We start from the raw sequence: 25,329 nt of genomic DNA, 5'->3' as shown, positions 1-25,329 counted from the left end.
AGCTCAATAACAAAAAAACAAACAACCCAATCCAAACATGGGCAGAAGACCTAAATAGACATTTCTCCAAAGAAGATATACAGATGGCCAACAAACACATGAAAGAATGCTCAACATCATTAATCATTAGAGAAATGCAAATCAAAACTACAATGAGGTATCATCTCACACCAGTCAGAATGGCCATCTTCAAAAAATCTAGAAACAATAAATGCTGGAGAGGGTGTGGAGAAAAGGGAACCCTCTTGCACTGTTGGTGGGAATGTAAATTGATACAGCCACTATGGAGAACAGTATGGAGGTTCCTTAAAAAACTAAAAATAGAACTACCATACGACCCAGCAATCCCACTACTGGGCATATACCCTGATAAAACCATAATTCAAAAAGAGTCATGTACCAAAATGTTCATTGCAGCTCTATTTACAATAGCCAGGACATGGAAGCAACCTAAGTGTCCATCATCGGATGAATGGATAAAGAAGATGTGGCACATATATACAATGGAATATTACTCAGCCATAAAAAGAAACGAAATTGAGATATTTGTAGTGAGGTGGATGGACCTAGAGTCTGTCATACAGAGTGAAGTAAGTCAGAAAGAGAAAAACAAATACCGTATGCTAACACATATATATGGAATCTGGCAAAATAAAGGTCATGAAGAACCTAGGGGTAAGACGGGAATAAAGACACAGACCTACTAGAGAATGGACTTGAGGATATGGGGAGGGGGAAGGGTAAGCTGTGACAAAGTGAGAGAGTGGCATGGACATATATACACTACCAAATGTAAAATCGATAGCTAGTGGGAAGCAGCCACATAGCACAGGGAGATCAGCTCAGTGGTTTGTGACCACCTAGAGGGGTGGGATAGGGAGAGTGGGAGGGAGGGAGACACAAGAGGGAAGAGATATGGGAACATATGTATATGTATAACTGATTCACTTTGTTATAAAGCAGAAACTAACACACCATTGTAAAGCAATTATACTCCAATAAAGATGTTTAAAAAAAAAAAAAACACCCTTCCAAAGCTCAGTCTTTACCAACATAATCATATGTCATTCAAACAACCAAAATAATTCCTACACACCACACTGTATTAGCTATAGGCATCTTATAACATGGAAAATCACACAATAAATTTTCTTGAAAATGATCACCTATTAATTTATTGCAACTAAAGTACACTACCATTAAAAGTATAATAATTGAGCAAATGCAGAAGCCAGCTTCTGGATCTTTAATATTCCCTTTAATATTAATGGTGGTGATTAATACTTATGTTACAGACTTACTAGTCTGAAAAATAATTCACGTCAGTATTTATTAGATAAAAATAACTGTACCAAATGTTACTTCTAAATAACTTCAAAGAAGTTATTAACTTTTGTTGTTTAAACTTTCAGGTATCTTCCACGTAAGTTCCACAATAAAATAATTTAAACACATGATTGACTCAGCAAGTTTTTAAAAATTATTTTAGAAGTTAAAAGAGGAAATATTTTTCTTTGTCCTGTGCCACTTCTTTTTCCCTTCCTACTTCTGTCCTCCTCAATATATAATACTATGGATGCAAACTCAAGAATTCAAAGTGAAAGGGATAATTTTGCTTCACAGACATCACGACCTACACTGTATAGCAAAAACAAGATAAAAATAGAATAGAACTGAAAAAAAATACAAATTAGGATATATAACAAGATTATCTTTGGAAAAATAGATATTTTCTCTCTACTAGAAATAGCAAAACATTCCACATTATTTTCTTTCCCAGTTGCATGGTTAATTAGCATACATTCCAACAGTGCACATGAAAAAATTTCTAAGCCAGAGGTACTTAAATGATTTCTTCATCAATGTTTTGGCTAATTCAGTGGCCAAGAAAACATGATGTTTAGTCTCTAATTAGATGGAATCAAGAAACAAAACAGAATTTCTGAGGTTTAAGCTGATATGACCCAGCAAAAAATCTGTCATTATATCAGCTACAAGTCTCCCTTCTCCCAAAAAGGAAAAAATTAAGAACTGCTTAAAAGTGTACAGGCTTCCAGGAAACTTCTAACAGCTCAGCTTCAGGTGACCTAGTAATGGAGTGAGCCATCTGTAAAGCTTGGAGTGGTCCAAATAACACAGATAACTTCAGTAACGGCTGGAAACAGATGCTGGCCCCAAATCAGGTAGAATACCCCATCTTCAGTCAAGGAAGGAAACAAAGTCCAAGCTTCTAAAACACGTAACGACAAGTCCAGGAACGTGGCCGGATATAATCCAGAAATGTGGGCTTCGAGGGGAAAAAAAAGAATGGAAGAGTAGTTTATTTGTGTGCACTGTACGTACGAGAGATGGGGTAGATAGGGGGTGTTAATGTTACATATGGCACATCTCTAAAATGCCTCCCAGCATTTCAGTAACCTTTAAGCTATAAGCAGCTCACTAATTCAAAAGATGTTCATCATTTTTATCTATAGCACAGATTTACTTGATTTAGAAGCTTTATGTGAAGCTAAGTCCAGTAAACTCTACACAACTGCATGGACTCCTGACCAAATTCCAAATAGGCACTACCTTTTTTTCTGTATCTTGCATTTTGTTTTAGCACAGTCCTACTTTTAGTAGCCCAAAATCTAAATGGTGGTAGGTTAAGGATGATAATATACACAAATTACTATAATACAAAGCTTAAATTACTGAATTATCTAAATGAGGAACAGATGAAATACTATGAACGTTCAGAAATAGAAAAGAGACTAGAGCAGGAATTTTAAATAGCTTCATGGGGACTTCCCTCGTGGTGCAGTGGTTAAGACTCCATGCAGGGGGCCCAGGTTCGATCCCTGGTCAGGGAACTAGATCCCACATGCATGCCGCAACTAAGAGTTCACATGCCAGAAGTAAGGAGCCCATGTGCCACAACTAAGGAGCCGGTGAGCCGCAACTAAGACCCAGCGCAACCAACCAACCAACCAACCAAATAAATAAATAAATAAATAAGCTTCATGGACGACATTGCATCCAAATCAGATCTTGATAAAATCTGACAGGTGAAATCTGAGTGCAAAGAGCAGAGTGACCAGAGACAGAGTCCAGAGTCCAGAGCAGTTAGTTCAAATGCACAAAGGGGACTCATAGGAAATAAGGAGGGGATGTGAGGGCAGCATAGCAAAATCAGGGTGGACAGTAGAAGCTTTGGGAGAGAAACTGATTAATTTGATTTTGAACATCTTCAGTTATAGGTATCTGTGAGAAATACCCAAGCAGATGTATCAAGAAGCCCCCCACCCCAAATATTTGGGAGTTTTCTATAAGCAGCCGAAAGCTAAAGCTCTAAGAATGAGACTCTTACAAAATTACAAACAAGAAAACAACAACAAAAAAAGGGAAATGGGCTCCTAGGCATATGAGTCTAGCTGGACATTTTTATAGAGTTTATTACTTCGGGAAGGAAGAGGTAAAAGATGTGTATTTGGGCCTGGGGGTGGATACACATGCCACTGGGAAAACCTTGGAGAAGACCTACATTTTCAGGGCACAGGAAGAATATTAGAAGGAGCTAAAGAAAAATCAGATAAAGAGAAAAAAAAAGAGAGAGACAACCAAGAACTAGGAGAGTTCAATGGGAAGAAAACCAAAGAAAAGAAAAAGTTCAAGGACAGTGCAGTAAGATAAGTTCCTGCTTTTACTCCACACTTCCCTCCCCTTAACATTCATTTATCACCATCTCCACTACTCCCTTCTCCTTAACACTGCCCACCAACCCTCACAATCAGGGGACAAATAGGTTACTTCACCACTCCAGCCTGATTGATGACTCACATTTTTCAAGGGGCAGTGTTGACGTGCATACCACTCTTGAGAATAAAAGCACAGGAGGACTCCATTGCCCGCGAAAAGGGAAGTCCACATCAGAACATTCCAAATTGGCCTTTTCCGACTATCATTGGCAATGAAGTTGAAAGCCACTAAAGTTAGGAAAACAACAAAAAATATATATAGTCATCAAAACAAAATCTACCAGGAGATGAGGGCCCTCAGGTATCTGCTACAATCATTTAGTTATCATAAACAGCATCAACTGTGTATATACACGTTCTATTCTGGCCATTGGTCCCATAAGTAAAAATGAAGCTTCACTGTTGAAATTTATTAATCAGTGATTATTTGGAAATCAGTCAGTATTCAGAACAGGTGAAAACATATTTCATGGACGCATTCATATTCTAACTCGTCCGTCTCCACCCCACCCAAAAAAGGGTTAGTTTTTTTCAGAGGGTGAACACTGAACAGAGTTTAAGAATGGTGAGGTTGTTTATAGTTTTTATGAGCTACCAAGTCAGTGTTATCAATAGTCTTCAAGAGGTTATTTAGTTCATTTCTCTACATCAAAGAGTAAGCATCTTGCAACAGAGTTGTACATAATTACTCAAAATTAATGTTCTTACCATCAGATAAACAACATTGCCTTGAAATGGTATTACTATTTACTATCTAGTTTTCTACATTGATTTTATATTTCATTTTCTAAATTTCTCTTTTAGCATGATACTCAGTACTCATGAGATGCCAAGATACTTACTTCCAAAGAACATGAAGAGCACAAAAAGCACTGGATAGAAAAAGTTCAAGCAAACAGCCAAGGCATATTCGTGCACTACAGCAGACACAGCAAAGACAGCTAACATGGCAGCTGACCTGAACTTCTTTGTGAAAAACTAGAGTAAAAGGAAAATATTAGAGGCAATTTTCAGAAAGTAAGTAATTAAACATGAACTTCATAAGACTTATAATTAACACACACTAAAGGCACCTATTTAATTATATTCATATTTGATTTTCTAAGTCTACTTGGAGTAATCCAATGTACTAAAATAATGACAAAAACATCTATGCTTAAAAATCCTTACTTTACTAAATGAGGCATTTTCAAAACCATTAATGTTGAAAGATCGAGCACATTTTCAAAAACATTAATAACTTATATTTGTAACTCACTATGGTTGACAAAACATGGTTTTCATTTATAAACGTACACATCAAATCTAGAGTACCATTGTATGGTAGATTGGGCAGGTACCATTTTTACAGGTAACAAAACTAAGATTTAGAAACAAGGGACTTGCCTCATCCATAAGTCAAATTACATTTATAAATGAAAAAACATTCGAATACTGTGCTATTTGCACCACAACACACTGTCATTTAGCCAAATAGTGCCCTTATTTAACAATTCAAACCTGCAATCCAGAGATACCAACGTTAATCAACCATGAGACTCAAGAGTACATTTCTTCAGTCTAAATAAGTTCTGCTCTAAAGAATATCTCAAAGACATATATTAATAATCTATATCGGAGAGTTGTAAATCAGAACATAGGTGGTTTCTCCACTTCTAACAAAGGAAGAAAAACAAAAAAAACAAATGGAAAAAGCTAGGGGAGATTATTTGTTGGCAATGAGACTCCAACAAAATGATCCATTACTGGTGGATCATTTCAACTTCTCCAAATGCCTGCACGCATTCTTACTTTGTAGTCATGTAAAATAAAAATCCAGAGCAAAAACATGGTCTTAGTCCTAGTAACTGTAGATACTGGTCTCAGTGCTATTCAAAGCAGAAGGTTTCTTAGACATTAATGGCTCACAAGAGAATTGAAGACAACTAAGTATAACTTCCTCCAGCTGCACAATAGTAATACTTTCTGGAAAAGAATCTCCATTTCTTAAACAACATTAACTAAATCTTGCTGCTTACCCAGAGAAAGTCCTTGTAAGCATAGTAATATAGCCAGTCATGGACCACCACATTCCAGGTCCTGTAATAGTTAGCGTATGATGTGGAGTTCCACCAATCCTAAGGAAAAAAGCAAAGGTATACATATACACAGAACCAAAGCAAAACCTACTCCCAGAGAATATACACACATAATATAACACCTAGAGCGTGTTATGATAAATTGTTAGTCCATACACTGACGTCAGAAAAATCTTCAAAGGCATTTTGAAGGCATTATTTGTGTTCAGTGTGACATTAATCCTAGTTCTATGGATGATTAAGTTCCCAGGTTCACTATCTCTTTATCACACAAGTTATGATGGAAGATACACAACATTATCATTAAATCTAATGTTCATCTAAATTACAATCAGTAAATCCCCCGCACCTTGCTAAAACACAATGAGAGATTCTAAGGTCACACAGACTTAGATAGTATGATAACCCTCAAGAGCAGTTTGCTGGTATCATAAACGGCAAAATTTAAGTTGTACCACGAGTGAGATGGTGGCTTCCTCCAAGTCCTGGTGCTCCTTTATATATATCCTGTTTCTTACTCTGAGATCAGACCAATGGAATAAGACATATAAAATTTGCAACCCGCACTCGCTGCTTCTTTGAGAAAGGAGGGGTAGGCTGGGAGTGTTGCCAAAACATGAACAGACAGACAAAATTCTAGAGGGCTTTAGGTGGGATTACAGAACACTGTGAACCACTCTGCCTCTACTCTACAACTTAATTCCAACTTTGGAAGTGTAAGAATACTACTTGAAGCAGAATTAATGCCTTTCAAAATAAAGGAGGGAGAAGTTATTTCCTTCATGAACTGTTCAACAATCTTAAATAGAATAATTTGCTGAGATCACTCCTACAGCACCAGACGGCCGATTTCAAATGAATAAAAAGTCAGCAAAGTCTCAGAATGCCCTCTGGACACCTGCTTTCCCACTGTAATCCCCAATACAGGATCCAGTAGGAACCAAATGCAGTACTAAGGGAGCAGATTTAGAGGTAGAAGAAAAGACAAGACTATGCCACTTAAATCCGTAATAGAATTTCAGACTTAATATTGGTAAAAACTGTGGAAGAAAATGATTTCACAACATTTATGTTAAAAAGCTAGTAGCCAAAAACGCTCAAATACTTAACAATGAGGACACAAATAAAATGTGAAAAGGAAGATGAGTCCAAGTACACATTACCTTATAAAACATCCTGTCACCAAAGCGTAACATCTCAGCAAAGGCATTGAGCCAGCAGTGCAAAAAGGCAAAAAAACTAAGGAACAGTATCAGCACAGCTAAAAATAAGATGAACAATATTAAGACTCTTTCCAAATAGCTCACATACCAATCAGTTAATTATATGTCATCATTTGCTTAGCTGGAATTATTTTGTAAAATTAAAGTTATTATTCCAGCTTACCCATTCCAGAAATGATACAGTGTATTTTGAAAGTTAATTATTTTAACCTAATAAAGAAATAACTTTCTTCCAAGTGGGTTTTATAGACAAAAATGACCCAGCCTGTTTTTAACGGAAATGCCTAGATGTATGGCTTAACTTGGTAGTAAAAGCCCTTTAAAATCTGGCCGTGTATTCCTCTAAACTAGCTGTTTAAAACTGGGGGAGATTTTGCCCCCAGGAGATGGCTGGCAATTCTGGAGACATTTTTGGTTACCACAATTCAAGAAGTGGGCCTTGTGCTATGATATCTAGTTGTTAGAGGCCAGGATGTGGCTAATATCCTACAATGCACATGACAGCCCCCCAAACAAAGAATTATCCAGCCCAAAATGTCAACAGTGACAAGGTTAACTTATCTCTGCCTCTACTCCCAATGTAGCAAACATCATCCGCAACTGGACTTCTGCCATTCCCAAATACTCCATACCTTTGAATCCATCCCGCTACCTGGAAGCAACTTTCCACCACCTCTCTGCCCGGCAAACGACTATTTATTTTTCAATACCCAATGTTAAATGTCATCTCCACTATGAGACAAAGTTCAACAGCACCTTAGTATATTATATATTACACTATATTTTAAAATATCAATTTACATGCCCATCCTTTTCATTCACTTGTTTTTTCAAAAAATACTAGTCTACTATGTATAAGACAATGTAGGAGAGACTATGACTGGCTATAAGACACAATCCTTGAGCTTATGCAATTTGCAGCTTAGTGAGGAAGACACACATATGTAACACATATCCCATCAGAGGGACAGATAAAAGAATTTATTGGAGTAAATCTTGAGGGGCAATCATGGAGGATTACTAGCAGATGTCTGGGAGAGAGGGAGAGGAAGAAAGAATGTGATGGCAGAAAACAATACCAACATTTAATGGGTAGAGAAAAGAGAAAGAGTAAGTAAAGGAAACTAAATATAATTAAACTGCAAGCTTCCAGAGGATAAAGAGTATGTATGTCTGGTTCACTGCTATGTATGGTATGGCCAGAAAGACAGGAGAATAAGAGAGTGGCAAGACAGACTTCAAAATGTGGTCAACAGCACCCAATGCTTCATGGAGATCAAACAGAATAAGGGCTAAGCCAACTACTGGAGGAGATTAGAAATCTTAATAAAGGCCATTTCAATGACCTGGTCTGATTAGGAGCAAGATTACAGTGACTGAAGAGTGAACGGGAAGATAAAGCATGAATACAGACTATCCACAGTCAGAGAAAGCAAAACTTGCGTGAAAGAAGACAAATGGAAAGATTGGCCAGGGACTGGAAGGATGCTTCATCTGTCAGATAGACGGAAAGAGGTTAAAGATGGGTACAGATGCGTAGATGAGTTTATAGCAAAAAGCAGGTAAATCAAAGGTGCTCACACGCAATGGCTTTCTATTTTCCTTGCAACTTTATGAATAGCCAAATTAACCAGTACCCGTGTTACCTGGCAAGATGGAGTTAAATATACATAAGACCAGAACACGAGCGCTGAAGGGCTCCTGTTTGATATTCCGAAACAAGGGGGTGCAGAGCCTTTCAAAGACGTAGTACACATAAAAAAAGCAACCAAAAACCTGGAACATAACAAAGATAATTATAATAAAGAGAGCTTGATCAGGAAAGATGAAAAGTAATTTTTTTTCCTTCAAAAGAACATATATATGTGACCTGTAAACTAACATTTACATATATATTCCATTTAACACTAGTATATAAGATTGCCGAACTGTAATCCTTCAGATTACAATCCTTCAGTACTCAAGCCTAATTTCTACCATACCTATTCCCAACCCTTTACCAAATGGCATTTTTGAAAGATCAGACTCTGGAATCTCTCTTTCCTGCTACATGAAACTCATAACAAAAGAACCTATTTCATAAATGGGTATTTGATAGACACAAGATTTTAAAATGGGATCTTCTGGGATTTATGATTCTGATAAGGGGTCGAGGGAGTGTCAGACCACCTCCACACAGATATACATCCAAAAATAAAATAAAAAACAGAAAGGGAGGGGGAAATTAATGTAGATGCATACTGAAGTAACCAAACGGAATTACTTTACTTAAAATTTTTTTTTTTAATTGTAGAAAATTAGTTTTGATGTATTGGCAAAGCAAACCCCATTTACTGAACTGGGAATAGTTTAAAGACTTCAGTAAGAGTTCTAGAGCTCCCAGGAGACATGAATTAAACAACACTTTAAATATATTAAATTATTATTATATTCAAATCCCCATCTCCCACCAGCCAACAAACCTTAGGCACTTAAAAAAAATTTACCTGTGCAAACTGCATAGCCACGTAACCCCATCTTACAATGGGAGTCCTAAAACGGAAGAAACAAAATTACTTTCTAAATAAAGTAAATAAATGAACTTTAAAAAAGGTCCTCACAGTATCTTCCCACACAGAACATCATTTTTGACATAGGAAAAACTTGTATAATTCTGTCAAGAATGACTGAAATCAAATCAGATTGCTAGAATCACGATCTGGGGTTTCCCATGCCAGCAAGAAAATTAAAACCCATTCTAACTGCTCTGTAGCACTACATGAACTGGTCTACCTACCCCACCTCCTTCCTGGCACACTCCTGGTGCTACCCCATTTCTGCTTCATAATGCCATTACCTGGGATAGTTGTCACGGTAGATGAGGGTAGGAGCAAATAAGAAGTACAAGTACTGGTTGACTGTGGGTACTGGAACAGTGCCTGGAAAAGGAAAACTATGCTTAAACTGGAGGCTCTTCAATTTCTTTCAGCAAAACTGAAAGAGGAAAATAAGCACAGAATAGGGAAGACAAAAAGCTACCTCTCCTTAGCTCATGTTGTTTCTTTCTACTCTCCCAAAATGATGACTTCTTATTCCTAAATTAATTGAATATTACCAATCCCTCTAAACTAAGTTACTCCTGTGACTTAGACATAATTCTAGAGTTTGAAGCAGCAATTCAAGAAAAGTAAGCACACGGGGTGTAATGACTCTATTAACATTCTATACAAATAACACAAAAGTTGCAAGAGTCTAATGATCAATGTTTTAAATTTTGGGGACCAAAGGTAAAACAGAGACAATCAGGAAACAGTGAGAAGGTCTTCCAAATCAATACAGATCATATATATATATTTTTTCCTCCTCTCCCAACAGTTTTTTTTTTTTTTTTTGGATCCTTGTATTTAAAATCAAACATAATGTCTACAGAATGTAATATGCCATTCCAGTAAACACCAAAGGCTGAAATACCCTGTGAATAATCCTTTGACTTATGGAATTACATACTTGATTTCTCCTTGGCTGAATTGAGTACCCGAGGCACATTCTCTCTGACAAATGAGTGGGCCTTCATTATAAAACGAATCTACAAAGGAGGGGGGAAAAAAGATGAATTTTCTTTCATTGACTTGTCTCCTATAAGCAGCCACAGAACAGCACTAGATTATAAACACACAAAGAACTTAATTTTGTATATACCAACTCAAACTCACTTTTATGGACTAAAACAAATGAAAAACAAACTCTAAAGAGAGACATGTTATTACTCAAATTATTTTGCAACTAACAGCACCATCTGTTACAGGTATATTACAAATTAAGAAATTAAAAGCCTGTTCAAAGAAAGTCTCCTGAAACGGTCCTTTCCATCAAACAGAGCATTACAGACAGCCAAACCGAACATTACAGATAGCCAATAAAAGTCAGAAAATTCTGAAGGGCATACAAACAAAATAAATCTTTTAGATGGCTATATGACAAAACAATGAATCTGACACTTCAAAAGTAGAGTTTTTAATTACAAAAGTATTTTATACTTTAGATGGCTTCTACACAAAGTGTTCAAGAACAAAATTTGAATTCATCCAGAACAGTTCAATGTAATTTATTTCAATTATCAAGAATCAGAGAACACTGAAGCTAGAACGAATTTTAAAAGACAAGATGATGTAGTTTAACACTTTAATTTTATAGATAATAGCACAAAGAACCGGATATGAAAATATATCCAACTAATACAACAAAAAATAACAATTATTATTGTTATTATTATTAACTAAGCATAGCATTGTATTGAGCAACACTCAAAACCTTACCTGTTCGAGTATAACAATGAATCGGGAAGCTGGTGGTAGTGTATACACTAATACAACATAAAGTGGTCCCAAACCTAGAACTCCAATCTGGAAGACCACAAAAAGGAAGCAATGCAAGACAGAATGGACTACTGGATGAGAACTCCTGTGATAGCCTCTGGCCCAGCGTTGAAACAGGAAATAGGGAACTGTAAGTGTACATAAGAACATGGTGCACCACGTCCACATAGCAACAGTAAGTTTGCCAAAAGCATAAGACATGAGATTGAACTCAAGCACTAGCCTGGGGAAAAAAAGCACAGAGAAAGAACTCAGAAGTGGATTTTTAATACGCACTGATTTATAAAATTAAAAACTTTCAGACCCAAAACTTTCAACTTTAGGAGACACAACAACACTAATACACAGAAGTCATGGATGTAACACTTGTGCTCCTAAGCCTCAGCTTCATAACTTATTTATCTATTTTCTAAAAGCTCTAGGATAATATGGTCTTTGAACATAAGATACCTAAACTACTAACTTAAGATAACAAGACTCTGAACTTCTCAAAGATTAGATTCTGACATTAATACATTTTAAAGTCTAAAATATGCTATGGGAAATATTTAAATATTTAAAATATTTAAATGTTTAAATAGCGATCATTTATGTACAAAAGATGATTTTGCAGAATGAAATAGTACAATTTGAAAATCTAATACACTATTATGATTATCTCAAATTTTAATTTACTAATAAAGCACATAATTCAATGTATGATTATCACACTGTCATTTTTAGTTATAATTTGATTTTTATATTAAAAATATCATGTTTTTCAAATGTTAAATTCCAATAAACTACCTATTTTTAGAAACAACTTAAAATGCATACCCATAGCAGAAAAATTGGTAAGTCATATATACAATATTCTCTCATTTAGGAAAATTACCTAGAAACTACTAAGATGGTCTATTAAAATAGACCATTTTAAAAATAAAAGTCATAAAACTTCTAATATTCTTTTTAGTTGTACTTTTCAGGAGAGAGAACTCTCACCCTCAAATCAGCTGCTTTGGGATTTTCTGAAGCAATTTAACCAAATCATCTTTTTTCAAAATTTAAATATAGTGAAAACTCCCAACACCCCATGCATCAACTAAGCAAACAGGTATACAATACTCTCTTACCTTCCTTCATCAATGTAATCTACTACAAGTGTGCTGAGAATGAAGAGAATGAGGAGGGCAATGAACATGTGATATATTGTTCTGATGTGGTCCACCTCAAACAGCTCACTGTAAATGTAGTTCAAAGAAAATTAATCGATATTTAATTTTAAAACACCATATATTAAAGACTTTACTTCAAAGCAGTTCAGAAGATGCTTAATCCACGCTCCAAAAACATCTCAAACAGTAATCACAGAACATTACTCATGAATATCAGTATTCTAATGAAGAAATCAATGATAAATAATCAACTCAGACAGTATTTCAAAAGAAATATTCATTACCTACTCAAAATGTACCTTTAATTTTCAGTTCACAAATGAAGTTGCCACAATTAATTTACATTGCCTATTTTTTTCCCCCATAAAATCTATACAATCGGGGTTCTAAAATAAGTAAATCTGAGAAAACTATCAAGTCTCAAAGTTGGCTAGCCAAAGAAGAGATGAAAAAAATTTATGTATCAAGAAGACAGCACCACCGAAACTCTCTTGAAGTGGTTTACCTAAGTAGAAAATTTCTGTTCTAGCAGCACAACTTCAAGGAATTTATCAGAAGACCAATAACCATTCTTATCTCCAACTCCTCCTTTGAAACTAGATACAGAACCAAAAGATCAGAAAGGAGGAGCAAGAGATGGCAAATGTACAAAAAGAAGTATCAAAACCATGTATTACATGAATACAGAACAAACTTATTAAACATTCATAGAGTACTCAGTGATTCTAACCATCAGAATAGTTTGATTTTTTAAAATTCAAATAATTAACAAAAGCAACTAAAAATACTCACTCTAAGAGAGATCGCCTTATAACAAAAATCTTTCCATGTTCTGGAGGTGCTCTCAGATCTCTGGGAAGAGCAAAAAATTAAAATATGAGTACTTCAAGTATTACAAGAAATTTAAACCTATGGATAAGAAAAGCAATATTACCAACTACAGCTTATAATATTAACTGCCTTCTCACTATGATCCAGGTACTGTGTTAGGGTTTTATGCATGTTTTGTCATTTGCTCCTTCTGAACAATGCTGTGAGGTAGGTGCAGACATATCTGATTAGGAAGGAAGAGATGTTAGGTAAACCTAACTAGAGCAGCACTCAAAAAGACCCCACAGCCCAGCCCCTATGGAGATGCATTCCTGGCATCACAGGCTGACAACCACTCTTCCTTCTCCTAAACACCCTAAGGACAAGCCTCCAGCCATACTTTACTCAGTTCGCATACTATTTTTGGTCTGTCCTCCAAAACTGCACTGATATGTATGATACCCTCCCCTAAGGTCTTCCAACAATCCCCAACAGCCTCCTGATCTAAAAGGTTACCTCCAGTTACTAAAACCTCACATTTTAACATCTAACATTATCACCTTCTTTAGGGCTTCTTGCACTACCATTAGCACCTCTGCTATGGTTAGCTATTCTGGTCAAAACAGTTCTCCAGAACAGGAGACTGACAGAGACCAAAGAGGCATAAAACCAAGGAAAGCACAAAATGGCAAATTAGCACACACTGGCCTTGGATAGCCTTCCCTCTACTGCTCTGGATGACTGACCAATTAAAATAACATATACTAATTGCACTGTACTTTATTACAAGTACTGTATAGAGTACAATAGAGAGGCAGTATAAGACACAGTGAAGAGCACGGACACTGGGTTCAAATCCCCACTGTGTAATCTTGGACAACATTTAACTGCTTTGTGCTTCAGTTTCCTAACCTGTAATATGCAGCTATATTATGTGCCTCACAGGGTCATTGTTTGGTTTAAATGTAAAGCATTCAACAAGTGTTGGCTATGTTATTTTATAAGTCAGCATGGTCTTAAATGAGGTATGCATGTTTGTTATAATCCACATATTAAGATGAAGAAACCCACCCTTCAAGTGTTTAAAATAGCAATACATGGCTAATAAAAGGTAGTGTGGTGTGAATCCAGGCTTTTTTAGTGCAATCCACATTGAGACCACTGAGCTGTGCTAGAGTACACTTGTGCATTAAAAGAAACTATTACTCATACTTACTTAGCTCTGTGGCTGTTCTCTCCTTCAAGAACAGAAAAGGATGTGAGAGCACAACCACCATTGTCTAATGATGCAGATTTTTCTATGAGATTGGTCACAAAATCATCAAAGTGACTGCCAACTTCCTTCATAAAAAAGGGCTTCAATTCCTAGAATTTTAAGACAAATAAAGGAAAACATTAGGAGCTAACTAGCTTATGAGTTGTTGACATTTTTTAAAGGGTTCTCCTAAATAGAGCTGGATCAAAAGGAATCCATGATAAGTGAATTCACAGGAATAAAAACAGAAAAGTGATTTCTACAGCTGACCTGTAGTTTCAGAAACTGCTACTGAAAAAGCAACATGATGATTTGTCTTTTTAAGAATGTATACCCTTTGGACTTCCCTGGTGGCACAGTGGTTAAGAGTCCGCCTGCCAGGGCTTCCCTAGTGGCGCAGTGGTTGAGAATCTGCCTGCCGATGCAGGGGACACGGGTTCGAGCCCTGGTCTGGGAAGATCCCACATGCTGCAGAGCAACTAGGCCCGTGAGCCACAACTACTGAGCCTGCGCATCTGGAGCCTGTGCTCCGCAACAAGAGAGGCCACGATAGTGAGAGGCCCGCGCACTGCAATGAAGAGTGGCCCCCACTTGCCTCAACTGGAGAAAACCCTCGCACAGAAACGAAGACCCAACACAACCAAAAATAATTAATTAATTAATTAATGTAAAAAAGAAAAAAATGAATATCTGCTTAAAAAAAAAAAAAAAAAAAGAATCCGCCTGCCAATACAGGGGACACGGGTTCAAGCCCTGGTCCGGGAAGATCCCACATGCTGCGGAGCAACTATGCCCGTGTGCCACAACTGCTGAGCCTGCGCTCTAGAGCCCACGAGCCACAACTACTGAAGCCCATGCACCTGGAGCCCACACTCCGCAACAAGAGAAGCCACTGCAATGAGAAGCCCGCGCACCGCAACAAAGAGTAGCCCCGTTTGCCGCAAATAGAGAAAGCCCGCGCGCAGCAACGAAGACCCAACGCAGCCAAAAAAATTAAAATAAATAAAATAAAAATTTTAAAAAAGCATGTATACACTTTTAGGCATAAATCAAAGTAATCACCTATTAAATGAACTCCTACGAATGATATACAAAATCAGAATAACAGAAATGCTAAAAATGACATTATTTTTTTCTCTTCAAATTTTTATACGGAAAACAAAAATCAATATTATGTCACCATTATATAATTTTAAGTCCCCTTTCTTCTCAAGCAACCCCTTCAGCACCAAGTGTCCAGTGTTTATATTGAATATTTTAAGTCATGTCATTTCTCTGTGATACCAACATTTATACAATAATGTATATTCCTACCTCCACAGCTATATAGTTATCTAACTATAACACACACTTTTATAACACAGAATTGTTATACATTTTAACACTTTAAAACTTACAGTTTTTGAAAAGTATGAGGCAAAAAAAATTTTTTTCTTCAAATTATAATGGGCCACCTACTGTGGATGCTCAACTTGTAAATTGTGGTATTTTAAAATTGGCAGGACTCATCTACACAAAGGAAAACAAAGTGTTACTAATTTTTCAAGAAAAAAAAATGCTCTCTCCTCTAACTATTTTAGGTTGAACCTAAAATATCTGAAGTAGCCTTTTTTCTGGATTCTGTTTTTGTTTTTGTTTTTCTGGACTCTGTTTTAACAAGAGCTTGGCCAAGTCTTTTAAAAGTAAAGCCTGGGGCTTCCCTGGTGGCGCAGTGGTTAAGAATCTGCCTGCCAATGCAGGGGACACGGGTTCGAGCCCTGGTCTGGGAAGATCCCACATGCAGCGAAGCAACTAAGCCCGTGAGCCACAACTACTGAGCCTGTGCATCTGGAGCCTGTGCTCCGCAACGGGAGAGGCCGTGACAGTGAGAGACCCGCGCACCGCGATGAAGAGTGGCCCCAGCTCGCCACAGCTGGAGAAAGCCCTCGCACAGAAACGAAGACCCAACACAGCCAAAAATAAATAAATTAATTAATTAATTAATTTAAAAAAAAAAAAGTAAAGCCTGAAAATATTAATGTATCTAATGGAACTGTATGAAGGTTTTTCAAACTACTTCCTTCTAGAGTTCCCAAATGTTTTTGGGGTCCCGGGCAGTGAGAACTGGGCACAAAAGCCTTTCTGTGTTCCCCATTTCTTGTTTGTAGGAAATAGGCTTCATTCAGCCTCCTTGACCTTCCCAGAGTTCCAAAGGGAAGGTTCAAACAGCTGTTTATCAGGGAAGGGAGGGGATGCAGAAACAAGGGCGGAGCAGTCAAGAAACAATAGTGCAAGCCTTGGGACAGGGTCCTGGCTCCTCCTCAAGGAATATACAATATCTTTGAGCTCTTCTGCACAACAAAGGCCCCCACCCAGATGGAGGATGGCAACTTTAGGCTGAGTGCAAGATTCCTGGAGCACTGCCCTGTTACCTCACCACCAACCAATCAGAAGGAAGCCATACACTCTACAGCCCTCACCCCAAATTTTGCCTATAAAAACTTCTACCCCCAAACTGTAACAAGGAAGAGCCAACTGTGACTCCAAGTTGGATCTGTTTCTTTTACTTTAACCTTTGCGTTTCGTTGCTTTTGTTATTATAATCACTGTCTATAGCTGTAAGCATACATAACGGCCTGCCACCGGGAACCCCTGTCCCTCTGTCTGTTAAACTAAAAGGCCTTTGTTCAGCTCACAGAGGAACATTCTGACCCTGCCCACCTGTGAATGGCTGCAGAAAAGACAAAATTAACACATCCCCTCCTCAAGATAAATGGCCTTTTCTTTACTTCCTCACCTCCTCCCCATCTCTTCTATAAAAGAAACTGGCATCCAGACCCTGAATAAGATGGTTTTGGGGGGGCGGACCCTAGTCCGCCATCTTCTCGGTCTGCTGGCTTTCCGAATAAAGTCGCTATTCCTTGCCTCAACACCTCATCTCCTTGATTTATTGCCCTGCTGTGCGGCGAGCAGAGTGAGCCTGGACTCGGTAACACAAACTCCGATGTTTCAGTTTATTTGGCCTCACTGTGTGTCAGGCACACAAACCTTGTTCAGTAACAATAGCTGATGGAGATGAAAAATACGAGATATACACATATGAACAATACACAGTAGACTACCTAAATGTCACCTGAGAAATAGAACCATTAATGAAAAGACTCAAAGAACATATAAAAGTTTAGCAAAGAAAGCAAACCGGAGATGACTGGAAATGCCTTTTTTGAGCTGGATGTCAAGCTGAAACCTTTAAGGATCTCAGTAAGTAGGACTTAAGATTAACTGAAAAGTGGGAGGAGGAGACAATATGATGAAAACCCAAGAGAGGAAAGTATTAGCCAAACAGAAAATGTGAATGATGCTGCCTGGTTTTAAGGACAAAAACATATAGAACCTATGTTCCCTGGAAGAAATAAAAGAGTTTTATAAAATTATTTGTTCATATTAAGGTTATCAAATAGTATTTTATTTTAGTTCCTTTTGCTTGTTTCAATTATATGCCCATCTTCATTCTGAAATTTTTCAATAGGCATGATGCTGCTACCGAGTCCAAGCTCGCTCTGCTTACCGCACAACAGGCCAATAAATCGGGAGAGGAGGTGTTGAGGCAAAGAATACGACTTTATTCGGAAAGCCGGCCGACCGAGAAGATGGAGGACTAGGGTTTCCAAAAAACCATCTTATCGGGGTCTGGATGCCAGTTTCTTTTATAGAACAGAAAGGAGGAGGAGGTGAGGAAGTAAAGTAATAAGGCCATTTATCTTGCAAAAAAGGAGGGGATGTGTTAATTTCTTCTTTTCTGTAGCCATTTACAGGTGGGCAGGGTCAGATTGTCTCCCTAAGAGCTGAACAGAGGAACTTTAGTTTAACATTCAGGCAGAGGGGCAGGGTTCCCTGAGTCAGGCCATTATGTATAATAACAAAAGCAACGAAAAGCAAAGGTTAAAGTAAAAGAAACAGATCCAATGTGGAGTCAGAATTGGCTCTTCCCTGTTACAGTGCTTCCCTAACCAAAAACAAAACAAACACCCAAAAAAGTGACACTCAAACAAAAAAAGGAGCGGGGGGTGGGCTATTTTCTCATTAAGTTCTAGCATTGGACTGCTTAATAAATGAAGGTATTTTTCAGGTACAAAAACGCAGTCTCACGTAGAAATATACTAAAAGAGAAGAAGGGAAAGAATTCGTTCATTCCACTAAGTGCTAGGTGTAGTTCTGGGCACTGCTGCAGGCACTGGAGATCCAACAATGAACAAAACCTAGTGCCTGCCCTCATGGAACTTAAAACTCCAGTGGGGGTAAACAGGACATACAGTATGCCAGATGGTGTTAGGGAAAGAAAGAAAGAGAAGGGACTGGGGGAAAGAGGGTGCTATTTTTCATAGAGAGGTCAGAGAAAGCCTCAAAAATAAGATGACGTTTGATAAGATCTGAAGAATGTAAGAGGGCAAGTTAGTCAATACCTGTGGGAAAAGTACCAGAAGAAAGAAGCGTTAAGGGTAAAAAGCCCTGAAGCAGGAACACCCTTGAAATGTTTGAGTAATAGCAAGGAAACAGGACATTATAGTTGAAGCAAAAGAGTGATAAGAGTTGAGGTCAGAAAAGAAGGGGAGGGTGGCAGGAGAGGGGCGAAACCATGTAAGGTCTTAACACTTTACCCACTATTCACATTAGTGCATTGAAATTTTATTCAACATTAAAAAAGAAGCCTGGAATCTTTTAACTAGGACTCCTCATACTCTGGAACTAGCACCCTTCCCAATTAAGTATCGGGTTAAGTAGACCAGAAGCATGGGAAAAAAACAAGCCATAATGAATGTTATAAAAATATCAGTAAAAGCTGATATTTATCTACCCAACTCAAATGAAAAATACTCAACTTCTCACGGCACAAGCTCGTGCCTTACTACTCGCCCACAGATGAGCCGTTGCCGTACATGCCCCAAAACTTGCAATTTCCACAGCCTACAGCAACCTCCTTATCCTCACCCTCCTCATCAATCAAACCATTCTCTTTTCCCCTTCTTTTTCTCCCCATACTCCAAAACTCCTACTGTAAGCAAAGAATGTTGCCCACCATTCCAGTTCTACAAGGATCAAACCACCGCCACTGCAGTCACCCACCCTTGAGGGGAATTCAGGATGGAGAAAACAAGGAAGCATTCCATGCTTTGGATATACTGACCCCTAGACAGTAAATTGCACATCTAAGGAAAATTTTCAAATGGCCCCAGATTCTTGCATCTTCCTGTACATAGAAAAGTACTAAAATCATTAATTTGAGATGTCTATTCTTTGTGATTAGCAGTAATCCTCCTATGCTTGACTACATGTTTCTCCCAGGCAAAAATCTCATATATATCCTGGCTCCTCTCCTGCCTCTTTTTTTTTTTATTATTACTTAATTAATTAATTAATTTTTATTTATTTTTGGCTGTGTTGGGTCTTCGTTTCTGTGCGAGGGCTTTCTCTAGTTGCGGCGACCGCGGGCCACTCTTCATCGCGGTGCGCGGGTCTCTCACTGTCACGGCCTCTCTTGTTGCGGAGCACAGGCTCCAGACGCGCAGGCTCAGTAGTTGTGACGCACGGGCCTAGTTGCTCTGCGGCACGTGGGATGTGGGATCTTCCCAGACCAGGGCTCGAACCCGTGTCTCCTGCATCGGCAGGCAGACTCTCAACCACTGCGCCACCAGGGAAGCCCTCTCCTGCCTCTTTTGAACAGTCTCCTCAGAGCCACTAAGAGGCTATTTCTTGGGCTATGAGGTCCCTGAATAAGGTTCCTGAATAAAAACTTAACTCACAACTTTTACCTTTTGAGTTGTTTTTTCAGGGGACAGTGAAACTGAGCAGGAGCCTGCATGGCCCTTCCAGGTATAAAAGCCTTTCTGTGTTTCCTGTTTCTTGTTTGTAGGAAAAAAGCTTGAGCCTCCTAGACCTTCCCAGAGTTCTAAAGGGCAGATTCACGCAGTTACTAATTAGGGAATGCAGAAACAAAGGAAAAGCAGTCAAGAAAGATAGTTCAACAATAAAACAGAGTCCTAGTTCCTCCTCAAGGGATATGCATAACAATCTGATACATATCTTCGAATTGTTCTACAGGAACAATTCCAGGTGGAAGATGGGAACTGCAGGCTCAGACCCCAGACTGGTCTCAACCAGAAGGTTGATTTGAGATTCCTGGAACAGCACACTGTTACCTCACCAGCAACCAATCAGAAGAAAGTCATACACCCTACAGCCGCCACCCCAAATGTTGCCTTTAAAAACTCTTCCCTGAAAACCACCCAGAGTTCATGTCTTCTGAGCATGAGCCACTCATTCTCCTTGTGTAAGCAAATAGGGTAGGGGGTCCCCAGAGAAAGAAAACTAGGCATGGCTTTCTTGACATATGAGAAGCCATTTTTGGCCTAAGTAATATTGTGATCTAAGCCTGGTCACAATGCTTGCCCTTGAACAGATCTCATAATTAATGATCTTAAGGGAAGTAAGGGAATGCAGAACAAAGGAAAAGGAGTTAAGAAACAATAGTCCTAGTTCCTCCTCAAGGGATATACATAATATCTTTGAGTTCAGCAGGAACTAAGGCCCTCACGTGGGTGGAGGATGGAGTAACGATGTTGACCCTCATGACTTCAACTAAAGCTTAGACTCTGTGGACTTTTGGCCCAATTCTATGTTTCTCAGCTCAAGCCCCTCCATGAAAATGCATGTACCCTTGGCTTAAAACTTCCCCAATTTTGCTGTTGGGGAGACAATGCTTTGGGAAAGATCCCCAGTGTTCTCCAAGTAATAAATCCTTCTCCCACTCTTTGCCTTGGTTGTGTCTTTTGGCTTGACACCCACCAAGAAGTGAACCCAGTTTTTCGGGTAACACTTGCTTGGTCCTTGCAATAACTTTTCTCTGCTCCAAACTCTGATGTTTTGGTTGTTTGGTTTCACACTGCACCAGGCACACAAACTTGGGTTTGACAACAACAGCATGAAGGCATTTCTTAATGCTGATGATATAAAATTCACATTTTATGGCAAGACGAGAAAGATTTAAACATAATATTTTCCTTTGCCTGTTTGGACCTCCTCCCTCCCCCCTTTAGTGTGTATTGTGCATGTGCATTAACCAAACCTCCTTAGCAGATAACATTCTTTCTTAATCTCATCAAGGGTCACAACTCCTTAGGAGATAACCTTCCTTCTTAATCTTGTAAGGGGCCCCAAAGACCATGACCTACTACCTGCTTTGTATCTCTAGATCTGGATTGTGTCAACTGTCAATAATCTGTCATTTAATGTACAGCCCTCTATCTCAAAAACTTAATATAACTGTCTATGACCTCTCATAGGCAGAACAGTTCTTGGAAATTTCTGAGAGGCTGTTCCCAGGTTATAATCCTCAATTTGGCGTGAATAAGATTGTCCACTTCTTTCTTAGAAGGACTTACTAATTTTTTTCATCAACGATGCCTTTGTCCTCTTTCTCTGAGGAATTAAAGTTGATTGAAGCTGCTGCCACTGGGACACAAGGAAGAACTCTATTGTGGACACTATTAAGTTTCCTTAACCTCCTCCTTTCATGTATCCAAGTACTGATAGAAATAAAGAGTGACTGCTTATTACTGTCATTCTCTTTGTAAGAGGGAATATAGGAAAACACAGTACAAGAAGTGCTCCACTTCTGCCTTCTTCTGAGTTCTTCTATTGCATGAAACTTGTGTTAATTAGAACTTCAAAACGTGACCACAATAAATCTGTCTAAAAATGTCTATCAGTAACCTGAAAATGTCTATCAGTAACCTGAAAAGGAGATAAGCTTATAGGCTTTCTAATTTACTTATCTTCTCAATCTCATCTCTATTAACATTAATTTCATCCAGCCCATGGACTACATGATTGTCCCAGCACAACAGATGGACAGAAGGACAACAGAAGGAAGGAGGCAGGCAGTTAACTAGAAACTAGATAAGCAAGGTGCTTAGATAATCTATCAAAGAACCTCATTTTTAAAACAAGCAGCTAAAGGAGACAACCTCTAAGATTCTAAGAATGGGGAACAACCACCAAGAAGCAAAGATTCTACGGTTGGAACGCAGTGAAGGCACGCACGAGTGATCAGAGTCGAGGCTGGAGAAGCAAATAGGGTCTATAGTTCATGACAGATCTTTTAAGGTTTTTTTGTTTTGTTTTGTTTTTTTGCCATGTCACTCGGCTTGCAGGATCTTAGTTCCCCAACCGGGGATTGATTGATTGATTGATTGATTGATTTAGGCCACACCGTGTCTTAGTTGCAGCACACGGGATCTTCAGTTGCAACATGTGGACTCCTTAGCTGTGGCATGCATGTGGGATCTAGTTCCCCGACCAGGGATTGAACCCGGGACCCCTGCATTGGGAGCATGGAGTCTTACCCACCTGACCACCAGGGAAGTTCCCCCAATCAGGGATTGAACCTGGGTCCTCAGCAGTGAAAGCAAGGAGAAGTCCTAACCACTGGACCACCAAGGAATTCCCCCATTTTAAGAATTTTTCATTTTATCCTAAAGGCAACTGAAAACCAATGATGTTTTAAGCACAAGGTTTATAAACATATTCAGATTTGCACTTCAGAAAGAGAACGCTTCTAAAAAGCCTTCCAAACAGAGGTTACTTTGGACTGAGTCTTAAAATGAGAAAAGAGCAGGGTCGTTTACGGATAAAGTAACCCTTACAGAGGCATGAAAAAATTAAAAAGTAGGCTGAGAGAAAGAAACACAAAATAAACATGTACACTCTGAGTAGACAGTATAAAATATTATACTCTGGAACTTCCGGGTTGGTGAACCCATGGTGACGCAGGGAGAATGGCTCACTCAGAGAGCATGGAAGCTCCGCACCCTTTCCCCATACTTGCCCTGTGCACCTCTTCCACCTGGCTGTTCCTGAGCTATTATATCCTTTTATAATAAACTGGTGATCTAGTAAATAAAAAAAATTAAAAAATAAAAATTATACTCTGACTTCACAAGGTCATATCACTAGTTCATGAATTACTTGTTTCTCTGATTCACCACCTGGCTTTGCACAGAGAATCTTTTAACCTCACAGTGGCATGGAACCAGAAACCTGACCTTTTCGGGCAAAGCAAGTAACACAACAGAACAGGTAATACAGCGTTTAAATTGAATCCCCAAGAGAGGGCTCCCCTAACAATTCACTCTAACGTATACTGCATCTTATTCTTTTCCATCATTGCACTTAATACGATCTAAAATGCTTTATATTTCTATTTTTTGGTGTCTTAATGTCCACCTCCCCCACCTGACTTTAAAACCATGTCTATTTGTTAACCACTCTACAGTCACCTCTCAGCAAAACAACTGCCAAGACTGTACGTGTTAAGTATATTTCCAGACAGCATTTGATATCAACTCCTGCCCCCGAAACCCCTACTCATACCACTGCTTGCTTTATTCGATATCTGTTATGAAGCAGAAAGTAGATATCTAAAACAAAACAAAACTACATAGCCCTGACTTCTTTGTGGAAACTATAAAAGGGAAAGGAACTAAAAATCACTACTGTTGTTATTGTTGATAATGGCTGTTAATAACTGAATGACTGCTTTATGCGAGATACTCTCTTAGGGGCTTTTAAATATTATTTCTAGTCTTAAAACAGTCTTTGAAGTAGGCAATAGAATTCCTATTTTACATATGAGAGATCTAAGCGTGAACAAGTCAAGTGATGTGACTTACCCAAGGTCACCACTTGTAGGCTATAGAACTAGGATCAGAACTCCAGTCTATCTGACCTCAGAGTTCGCATTACATTATATTGCTTTCCACTGTACTTTATATAAAATAGCTTCTATATGATTAGCGCCATAAGCCAAAAGAGTAAAACCTAAAAAGTCAATGATGTACATACGTGTAGCCTGAAAATGGTAGGTAATCCAGTAAAAAGGTGTTGTTTAGCTTAGTTCTGTTACAAACATTTCATCTGAAGGCATCAGTGTAGAAGAGGTTTAAAGTCCTAAACGGTGCACTGTAATAAATTCCTTCTACATAGTCAAAAAAAGTCTTGAGTATAACTGTTACATAATCCTTAATACAGGAAGCCAAAGGTTCAAGATAAACCAGGAACTAATCAAATCAGAGCTCTGAATTTTAATCCCTTTTTATTTAAAATAAAATTCATCCTGGGCTATTTCCCAACTTAAGTTAGACTACAATATTCTTGATATCATATTGTTATCAGTCTAAACTGAGCTGAAACACATTTATTTACCTTAATCTACTTAGGTAGCTCCTGCATCTTAACTATCCAAATGGTATATATTACAGTTTCTCATCATCACTGCCTACCTCCTTCACTTCATTAGCCATTATTAAATGCTAGAAAACAAGAAAGGAGTAAAAATATTACATTCCCAGTAGTTACCAAATGATGCATCCGTACAAATGACTATCATGAAATAATTTTTTAAAAATCACATTTTCAAAGAATATTTTAACACAAAAAAAGCCACAAAATGATGTTAAGAAAAATATACAACTGAATATATAAATGAATGCTGATTTTGCTAATGTATCTGACACAGATGCCTGCATGTGTCTACTTGGATCTGTGCATACAATATAAGAAGGAAAACAAATTACTGGAGAAAATAAACCAAAATATTATCTCCAAGTGGTGGGCATATGGGTGGTGAGTGTTTCCTTTTTATACTTTGTCTCATAAATTTTCTGCAATGAGCCTATATTAC

At 38.2% G+C, this 25,329-nt stretch overlaps 1 protein-coding gene across 5 annotated transcripts in view; it reads right to left on the bottom strand.

The window, feature by feature from the left end:
* Window positions 1–1,179: 1,179 nt before the first annotated feature.
* Window positions 1,180–25,329, bottom strand: part of SOAT1 (sterol O-acyltransferase 1) — a 57,756-nt gene continuing 33,606 nt past the window's right edge. For 3 of the 5 annotated variants that reach the window (XM_068541328.1, XM_068541329.1, XM_068541331.1), the window contains exons 5-17: window positions 14,574–14,722; window positions 13,340–13,399; window positions 12,506–12,613; window positions 11,334–11,616; window positions 10,525–10,603; window positions 9,875–9,956; window positions 9,525–9,570; window positions 8,685–8,814; window positions 6,979–7,076; window positions 5,756–5,854; window positions 4,580–4,715; window positions 3,820–3,965; window positions 1,202–2,287 (exon numbers count right to left, since the gene is read on the bottom strand). In XM_068541328.1, the coding sequence (XP_068397429.1) occupies window positions 2,231–2,287; window positions 3,820–3,965; window positions 4,580–4,715; window positions 5,756–5,854; window positions 6,979–7,076; window positions 8,685–8,814; window positions 9,525–9,570; window positions 9,875–9,956; window positions 10,525–10,603; window positions 11,334–11,616; window positions 12,506–12,613; window positions 13,340–13,399; window positions 14,574–14,722 (1,473 nt within the window). In that variant the 3' untranslated portion in view covers window positions 1,202–2,230. Of the gene's footprint in view, window positions 2,288–3,819; window positions 3,966–4,579; window positions 4,716–5,755; window positions 5,855–6,978; window positions 7,077–8,684; window positions 8,815–9,524; window positions 9,571–9,874; window positions 9,957–10,524; window positions 10,604–11,333; window positions 11,617–12,505; window positions 12,614–13,339; window positions 13,400–14,573; window positions 14,723–25,329 lie in introns of all 5 variants that reach the window. The other 2 variants (XM_068541333.1, XM_068541332.1) reach the window with 2 other exon arrangements.

The sequence above is a fragment of the Eschrichtius robustus genome, chromosome 3 (assembly GCF_028021215.1).
Source record: "Eschrichtius robustus isolate mEscRob2 chromosome 3, mEscRob2.pri, whole genome shotgun sequence".
Taxonomy (NCBI): Eukaryota; Metazoa; Chordata; class Mammalia; order Artiodactyla; family Eschrichtiidae; genus Eschrichtius; species Eschrichtius robustus.
The sequence above is the reverse complement of the archived record's forward strand: the minus strand, read 5'-3'. Positions and strand labels throughout refer to the sequence as shown.